The sequence below is a fragment of the Nannobrachium achirus genome (genome assembly GCF_963921795.1).
Source record: "Nannobrachium achirus genome assembly, chromosome: 10".
NCBI classification, from domain to species: Eukaryota; Metazoa; Chordata; class Actinopteri; order Myctophiformes; family Myctophidae; genus Nannobrachium; species Nannobrachium achirus.
Window position 1 is genome coordinate 37,166,101 of NC_137819.1, and position 9,721 is coordinate 37,175,821.

The 9,721-nt window shown below is 42.4% G+C and overlaps 1 protein-coding gene across 1 annotated transcript; it reads left to right on the forward strand.

Annotated features, from left to right (window-relative positions):
• The first annotated feature begins 4,361 nt into the window (after positions 1–4,361).
• Positions 4,362–8,841, forward strand: LOC308292706 (uncharacterized protein). The gene is made up of 5 exons (XM_080735120.1): positions 4,362–4,536; positions 4,916–5,062; positions 5,150–5,190; positions 5,310–5,426; positions 6,622–8,841. The coding sequence occupies exons 1-5, from the start codon at positions 4,463–4,465 to the stop codon at positions 6,855–6,857; spliced, it is 615 nt and encodes a 204-aa protein (XP_080591246.1). The 5' UTR covers positions 4,362–4,462; the 3' UTR covers positions 6,858–8,841.
• Positions 8,842–9,721: the final 880 nt, after the last annotated feature.

Sequence of the window (9,721 nt, forward strand, 5' to 3'; positions counted from 1 at the left end):
TCAACAATACACAGACATTTGAGTTCTAACTGTTTACATGATGTTTTGCATATGGCTAGTATTGTATATTTTGTCTGTCATTAAATGTTTCAATGAATTGAGTACAAAGGACCACAATGGAAGCAAGCCATGAACTGTTTCCTGTGCTTTTTATTTTTGTTGAAAACTGATAATCAATCAATCAATCAATCAATCAATCAATCAATCAATAAATCAATCTCCCTCTTCAAATAAGGTCAATTAATACCACTGTTAATGTCTAAATTCTAACCTATAGGCCAGTGGTTCTCAAAGTCGATTCCAGGAACTCTGTGGGTTATTTTAGTGGGGTCTAAATTGACCCTTACAAGTCTGTAACTCTGACAGTATACAAATGGAACCAAATGAACCCTAACGGGTCCATTTGGTTCCATTTGTATACTGTCAGAGTTAAGGGGAGACCTTGAAATTTGAAAGTTTGAGAAACACTGCTATGGGCTATATGACACAATATGCATTGACTAATTAGCAGCTATACAGAAACACTGTCAGTAGTATGTCATTATAGCTGTTTATAGCTCACATTCATTTTGAAGGGAGTGCGAGGTGTCAGGCTGCAGGGCCGAGGTGTCCAGGGAAAGCATGGCTCTCAGGTTCAGTGACTTTATAAGCGGGGGGGGGGGGGACGCAACGGGTCAAGCCCAGGGGGCTCAAACAGCCCTATACAGGAGGCAGCAACTCAACCAGCGTTTAAGGGTTGACTCCTGGCCTGCTATGACCATGTTGTTTCCCTTGATATTTAGCTAATATAAACATTTATTTGTTTTAATACTATGCCATTAAACCAAGGGTCTTCAACAGGGGGTCCTCAGAGGTACTATACAGGGGGTCCTCCAAATCTTTGAGTGATATATATATATTTTTTTATATTAACCACTTGAACCCTAGTGTCCATATTCTGAGACATTTAGCCAAATATAGCTCACAACGCCTCGCAGAAGAGCTTTGGTGTATTGGGGAAAAAGCAGACTAATTACAGAGTGAAAGGCCAAGTTTATTAAGTATTGATGGTTTAAGTGGTTAAATATCTGAAAACACAAATTGACATGAATCCAAACTGATAATTGTGCTTTCAAACGATGAAACTATATAGAACCGTCTCTTTGGGGTGAGGAAATGGATTGACAATTGAGCGGGGCCAGACCCAAATCTGCCATTTCTTCATTTTTTTGCGCCAGAGGATTCGTCTGACTATGAAAACAGCAGATCTACAAGCTCACAACGCGTCGCTTCGCAGACAGATTTTTATGGGTGCTCTATTATCTTACACACTTACACATTTCATTACACCTTTGTTTCAAAACAGTACAAAAAAAAAAAAAAAAAGAAAAGAAAATTGTCAGACAAGCTGAGTTGATTTCTTTAAGAATGGGTTTGGACCTGTAAATGAGATCCCAATGTTTTCATATTAAAATAAGTACATAATATATAGGCACATTCTGGAAGCAGCAGCTCATGTTATGATATAGTTATATAAAAGCAGATGTAGCCTACGGTAGTTCATGTTATGATATAGTTATATAAAAGCAGATGTAGCCTACGGTAGTTGAAAACTATTTCAACTTATCTGAAAGAACAGAGCACAGAACACAGCAGACCAAAGCCAACAAACACTGTGAACATGCCTCGCAGTCACCCACACACACACACACACCTACACGCACGCACGCACGCACGCAGGCAGGCACGCACGCACGCACGCACGCACGCACGCACGCACACACGCACACACACACACACACACACGTGTAACTATATACTGGTGAGGACATCAACATTTTAGGATGCTGCTTTTATGATTGCTATTTTACATTTCTGTCTGATAAAATATTCAGTCAACCACACAATCTTTAGCCATTTTTAACCCAATAACCTTAAAGCGGGAAATAGCCGATCTACCAGCACGTAGAGCGAGTACACCTGTATGAAACTGATAACGTCTAAACGCCTTATCCTCCTAACATGTATCAATTCATAATTGTTAGCATAATTCTAAAACATATTTTTAAACCGTAAGATATCAACCATTTATCAGTTGTAAGAACCAGGAAAATCTTCTCAAACTCTACTTTACCTATGGAGACATATTGGCTCTCAAAAGCACAAGCGCGTACGCGCACACACATGCACGTACACACACACACACACACACACACACACACACACACACACACACACACACACACACACACACACACACACACACACACACACACACACACACACACACACACTAGCAGAACCAGTAATTGCCAGCGCCTCGTGCACCGCTAAGGGGAAGCAAGTGAAGACAGGAACAGAAGAAAAGAAAGAAAGACAGAAAGAAAGAGAGAGAGAGAGTGCAAGAGGGAGAGAGAGGGAGGGAGGGGAGGTGGGCCGGGATTGTTGGGGCCTCCGGATGAAAGAGGAGGGGGGTGGTGGGGGTGTATTGTGAATTAAGCGCTCTCTGGCCCTGTGTCCTCGGCACGTGTACAGGGGCCCCCCGAATAAAAGAACCCCCATCCATCTGGCCTGTGGGGGCTGGGAGGGGGGGGACCAGGGTTAGGGTGAGGCGGAAAGAAAAGGGAGAGAGAGAAAGAAAGAGCAGGTGAGAGGGGGTGAGAGAGAGAGAGAGAAGGAAGTGGACTGGACTGGAGAGACAGTGCAAAGATGGAAGAGGCTTCAGGGACGTGCAGATAATGTTAGAGAGGCAGGGGCTGACATTTCTAAAAGGGCCCTTTGGTGAAAATATCGAAAATAGCAGACCTCTAAGGTCACAACGCATGACGCTGTGACGGCGCGTTGTGAGCTTGGAGGTCGGCTATTTTCAGTACTTGATACCACACTGAACTAAGCATAAAAAGGCAATACTGGAGAGGGGGCGTACAGCATGGATTTCTAAACAGAGCAGGCAATTCTTTCAACATAAGATGAGGCATTCAAGTTCAGGAGAGTTTGGACAAGGCAATTATGGTAAGGCATGAAAAGAGGGCATTTGCATTTCTTTCACCATAGTAAAAACTGGAGAGAGAGAGGGCACTTTTTACAGACGGATAAAAGGGCAGGGGCTCCAGCCCCCTTTGATGTCTATGTGTGCATGCATGTGCCTGACCGCGAGTGCAAAGATGGAAGAGGCTTATAATAAACAGGGAGAGTGGAGGTAAAAGGCAACAGCATGAAAAGTTAACTCAAAGCCCTCTCTCTCTCTCTCTCTATGTGTGTGTGAGTGGGTTCAGAGAGCCATGGAAGTGCATGAGGGCTCGTTGAGCATCCAGACCTCAACTTTGTATGACTGTGAGCTTCATGTGTCCTTCAGAGACTGTTTCTATACCTTCTCTCTAACCCCCCCCCCCCCCCCCCCCCCCACTCCCCCTTACCTCCATCCCCCTACTCGGCATCTTAGCTGTTTCCATGACGACCGAGTTGAGGCTGCAGTATAAGAAAAGAGGAGCACGCGCATGTGTGTGTGTGTGTGTGTGTGTGTGTGTGTGTGTGTGTGTGTGTGTGTGGACAGACAGACAGACAGCAGGTGATGAGACTCATCTCTGGGCCCAAATGGAAGAAGCATGAGCAGGGTGTCGCACCAAAATATTTAGTGCCAGAGACCCCCAAGAGGCAAAATCTGAGCTACAAATGTTCGCTTAAAAATACATATATTCAAAGATTCATGCTTTTCATGACTTTTCAAAAATAGTAGATCTACAAGCTGGCAGTGTGGCACTCAGCTTGTATAGCTGCTATTTTTCAATAGCTAAAGTATAAAATAATTAGGGCCCTTCCACCTTGGGCCCTAGTAACTCAGTCCCACTTTCCCCCCTCTTGTGATGCCCCTGAGCATGAGTAAAGAATTCATCATTGAACTAATTTCTCTTTCTTTTTTTTTTTTATATAAAAACAATTATATGGGGTTTTGGTTTTAATCATATAGCCAGGCTATCTGGTAAAATGTATAACTACCCAAAAATATATTTAATATGCAGATTTGCCACTATCTGACACATTTTTCTACTGTTGAGACTGAGGTTAGGCGTAGTAGGCCTATAAACGTCCAAGCAACATAAATATCCTAATAATGATAATAAATCATATATATTTTTTTAAATAATATTAATACAAAAAAAGATATAGGAATGGCAGTAACCCTAACCCTGCTATTCTTCTAGCACGCGACACCGCCGTACGACGAACCAGGCAGTTAGTTTATATTAGCCTACTGTACTACTGCCAACTGCCTGAATTTACTACCATAGCCATACTTGGGCACATGGGTCACTCTTTCCTTCCCCGTAAATGTATCCCACAAGGGGAAGTGCATAACCAGGAAATCGGTCCACAGTCCACACTCCACAGCCTACGCACCACAAATAGAGATGAAGTAAAAATAAAAAACACAAATTCACCCCAATAATTGCGCTTGTAAATCCGACTTTTGATTCGGACAACCATGGGTTCAGTTGAAATGATAATAAAAGAAGAGGAATTTCTGGACGTCACCATCCAACAACACTATGATTTAAGGTGAGAAACGGAGTAGCCTGCCTATGCCTAAACCATATCATAATCTCAACGATAATCTATTACCTTTTTGTGCTGTTATGTTAATCTAAAAGTAGGCCAGCAGAATACATCTAGAGTAGGCTAATAGGCGGCCTCTCATCTTAAAGTTTGAAATTACATGTAGATGTAGGCCTATGTATGTAGACTAGGCTATTGCATTTCATGGGCACATAATCAATTTTTACATAATCTTTTTTTTAGTTTTTAAAATAAATAATAGTTAGCAGTGTTTTTGCACGTTTCCTCGCACACGTCTACATTTCTACTATACGTTGGTTTAATGGGTTTCTGTAATGGTTTTATTGAACAAATAAACTAAACTTGGTTTCATTTTCTACAGGCGGATACTCCGAGAGTGGGCAAAGGCCTTCTGGCGCCATCATGTGGTGAAGTGTAGTAGTACCTGCATTTCTCTGACCAACTGGTACAATCTTCCTCCATCCGTGTTGAAATATGTCTTAATCTTCATCGCTGTACTTGGATTCAGGTACACGAGTCAATCATATCATTATCGTTATATCTCACATTATTACTCATTTATCAGAAATAACCTTAATTCTGTTTCATTTCTCAGTCTGATACGGACTTTAATTGAGTCTACTAATCTACGAACGGGTGAGTCAGTTCCAAACAAAACATGTAAAGTGTGTATTACATTAAAATTAAATTGATAGGAAATGTTGGAGAATTTAACCAGATTAATTAAATCTTATATCTTTTCCCAAATCCCCCAGGGCTTGGGTTTATCGCGCCGCTCGCGCGGCCGCTTAACGCCAGAAGCGAGAGCCCGCTGGGGGCTCGCCTCCCCGCCCGACCGGGTGGAGGCCTGTTCATTGTGCTAGGGATGATAAGTAAGATCCAATTCTCTTTTTACTTTCACTTATTTTCTATCAATTACACATCATTTGAATTCATACATGGGGCGAGTAATCATAGAAGTCATTTTGGGGGTGAACTGACCAAATAATATAAAATGTATTCATCATCTCATATAAAAAATATAATTTGTACTTACTTGCAGAACGGCTGTTGTCATTAACTTTAGGACCAGTGCACTAATCATGAAATACATGTACTCTATATATCTGAATACAGGTCTGTTCTCCCTCCCGGCCGTTCGCCTCGGGCATCTATCCGGCGTAAGGTTAAAACGTAAAATTGTAGTGGAGTAAAAGTACAATATTTGGATCTGATATTTAGTGGAGTAGAAGTAAAATTATTGCAAATTGGAAATACTCAAGTCAATAAAAAAATTAAAACTCAAAATTGTACTTGAGTAAATGTACTTTACACCACTCTTCATGTCATGCTATTTTATACAGAGTTTAGGTCCTATTCTGCAATGGATGGCTTGCCTGGCCGGTAACTCTAAACTGTCTAACCTTAAACTTATTTCTCATCTTATCCTCAGTAAAACAAATACATGTATATGCTGCCAAAACTGCCCCACCGGCGGAAAAAATGAAGGCGAACAGACCTAGCCTGATTTCAGACTCTACGCTGGAGCTTGAGTCTGAAGTTGTCCCTATTCTATTTGATTACAAAGGGGAGGGGATTTGAAATTTGAAATTCCCAATCACAAGAGATCTGGTGGGAGGGGTTGTGTTTGACTTATGTACACAAAACATTCCCTCTATGACATGCACCAAACAGGTCATTGTCTTTGATGTTTCATTGATTAGAGAGAATCACTAACGAGCTACCGACACTTGTAGTTGTAGCTCTTCTGAAGATCAAAGGAGGCAATTAAGAACTCTGGTGAGCCACCCCTCCCTCCACTGTTTCTGTTGATTTTCAAAAGTTAGACACACCCCTCCTCCATCTTGCATTGATTTCATTGGTCGGTTAGCTAAGAAACCGATAGAAAGAGACGCGTCATATGACACCTCCAGACCAAGAGAAGCAGTCCACTCAGAGAGTGGGCGGGTCTATTGGCTGGAGCCAGGCAAGAACAGACCATATAGTCACCATATATTTTATTTCATTACACGCATATTTAGCATTGGACAGAATGTGACGGTTCTCATTATGTTGCATTTTATACAGTGGTCATGGGTGCCGTCCTGACAGCAGTGGCAGCACTGTGTGAGTTGAAACGGAGAAGAGACAGAACTGTTGAACTCTCAGAACTTTTGGTCCCACTTATGGAAGAGGAGCACCTGGACACGATCTCCCGTGTGGTGGAGGTTAAAACACACACTACAACAATGGCTGGTCCAGAATGCCACGGCAGCACGCCTGCTCTCCCACCTCCCTACGTTTCCCCCCAGAGCACGTTGTAAGTGACTCTGTTTCAGAGCCTCTGTTAAATACCTGAATTATTATTGCACATTTTACAACAAGGGATGTGATCCTTTAGGATTGTAATGAAACCGGTTCCCTTTAAGGGTCCCCAAATGGAGTACATTTGTACACTCTCAGACTGGGCTCTATTTTGATTGTCTTAAGTACCAGCTCTTATGCCTTAACTCAAAGGCCTAGTCCATACTGTCTCCGAACATTTTGTCGGAAAGGTCCGGTTCAATTACAAAATGACATCACTCGCATCTTCTGAAAAGCATTACCCCGAATTAGAATTCGGAAAGCTGCACGTCAGAAAGTCGGAACTCTCTGACGAAATGTTTGGTGGTCGGAGACAGTATGGACAGGCCTTTTATAAAGTTAAGGCATGCAAAATACAGCACTGTCAGAGTTATAGTCGTCCTTGACATTTTAACTTTTTGAGAACCACTAGTATTGTAATTGCATAGCAGACGTGAACAAGCTCTGACAGTGTGGTAACAGAAATGGCTCTGGATACGGTTCCAAATGTGATGGAACCGACTCCGGTTCCTCAATGTTGGATCCGGTTGCGGTTCCCAACCCTAATAGTGTGTCAGGTCCTCAAGTCCTCTTAACAGACTTATAGGTTTCTGTCCTCAGCTTCCTCTCACTCTCGTCTTCTGCAAGTTTTACTGCATACAAATGATATTTGTACTTTTTATTTATCCGACACTGAAATGATTTACATTGTCTTGTTACTGTTCTGAAGGCACTGATCATTTTTTGAGTGATTACAATGAACACTGTTGTTTTTGAAGTGAAACACTACCTTCTTTACATGTTGAATTACTCTGTCCCATGTCTTCATAATTCATTGTTTTTTATAAACTGAATACATACATGGCTTTTAGCTGAACTCCTCCTGTGGCCTCAAATTTGTAACGCGTCACAAATGTGCTCCTTCATTCCTTTAACCCCTGCCGTCTGCATTTTGGCGATGTCATTTTCAAAACAATTGTTGAAAAAGTAGATCTACACGCTCACATATGTTTCATCACTTAAATATATAGGACAACAGATAAGAGACAACTTAATATATTTACATTCTAATCCATATATAAACAATATCATCAGCCTCTTTTTTCATATAATTATATGGAAATTCCTTAGCCACTTAAACCCCATTAGGTTAAGCGGAGTTCCTCAGTGCTTCATACTAGTGTATTTTCTATTTTCTGCCAATGCAGGGAAATAGCAGATCTACAAGCTCAAAACGTGTCACCATGTGATGCGTTTTGAGCTGTACTCTGTACTGTCAGAGTATATAAGATTGGTCTTTAAATGAACATTGTAAATGCATTCAAAAACACATATCAATTTGCAATGCTCTGGAAGCCTCTCTACAGTAAATGTATATTGATGATGATGATAAGTATCAACGTATTTGTTTATAGTGCGCTTAGGTAGCCTAGTAAACGACCAACTTCCGTTATCCAGGAGGATTGCGAGAAACAAATGAAATGGTTTCCGGAAGAGGGCGGGTACGAGGCTAGCGCTTAGGTGGGTGTTTACCAGAATGGACCTCTTCCACTCCAGACACCACAAAACTATTGGCCGGGTACATTTATAGACATTCATAGAATTTTTATAGGGGGCGCCCGCTGGCCTAGTGGTCAAGGCGCATACCACATACTAGGCTATGATGCCTGCTGGCGTCACTGGTTCGATTCCTGATCCGGACGACCTTTGCCACATGTCATTCCCCATCTCTCTCCCCATTTCCTGTCAGTCTACTATCCTATCAAATAAAGGCATAAAAAGCCCCAAAACAAATCTTAAAAAAATAAAGAAAATATTTTTTATAGAACATAATTATGTATAGTTATTTTGTTTAAGAGAACACCAAATTATGACATAGCCTAAATATGTTTTTTTCCCCCCACTTTATTTGAAAGTCCAACAGAGAGAGGTGGGGGAGAGAGAGAGAGGGAGAGAGAGTTTTGTTGTCTGTTTCACTCCCTTCAGTTGTAGATATTTTGTTTTGATTGTATTGTAAATGTATGTTTTCCCATGCCAATAAAGCCCTTTGAATTGAATCGTATTGAATTGAGAGAGAAAGAGAGAACAGCCAAATATATCATTTTGGCACGAAAGAAATTGAGAACTACTGATTTATTAGAAGGCTTTTATATAGAATCGGAATCATGGTCTCAATGGGTTAAATTGACACTGAGGATTCTACAGTGTAGATTGGAGTTCTACTGCGAAAAAAAGGAAAGAAAACCTGTATCAAATGGAGGTCCTCGAAAATAAAAAAGGTTGGAGAATCACTCCTATTAACCAACACTCAGACACACGCACACGCACACGCGCACGCGCACGCACACACACGCACACGCGCACGCGCACACACACACACACACACACACACACACACACACACACACACACACACAGAGAGACGTTCAGACTCTAACCCTGTGACCTATTAGGCGTCATGGCAACCCTCTGACCCATCCCCACGGTTGCCGTGGAGACAACCTTGGCTCACGCCTGACCACCACAGCCAACCCCCTCCTCCCCCTCCCCCCCCTTAACATCCCTGTCCGCCCGCTCTATCTCCCCCCCCCCCCCCCCCCCCCGCCTCCCTCCCTCTCTCTCTCTCTCTCTCGCCCGGTGCGGCGCCGAGGCCAGCCGATCGATATTCTATCACACAGAACAGTGGAGCGAGAGAGAGGGGGGCACGGGCCAGCCAGATTACTGATGGGGGGAGGGGAGGTGGCTGACAAAAAGAGAGCATGTGTGTGTGTGTGTGCGTGTGTGTGTGTGTTTGTGTGTGTGTGTGTGTGAGTGCGTGCGTGTGAGGACGAATGTGCAGGTGTGT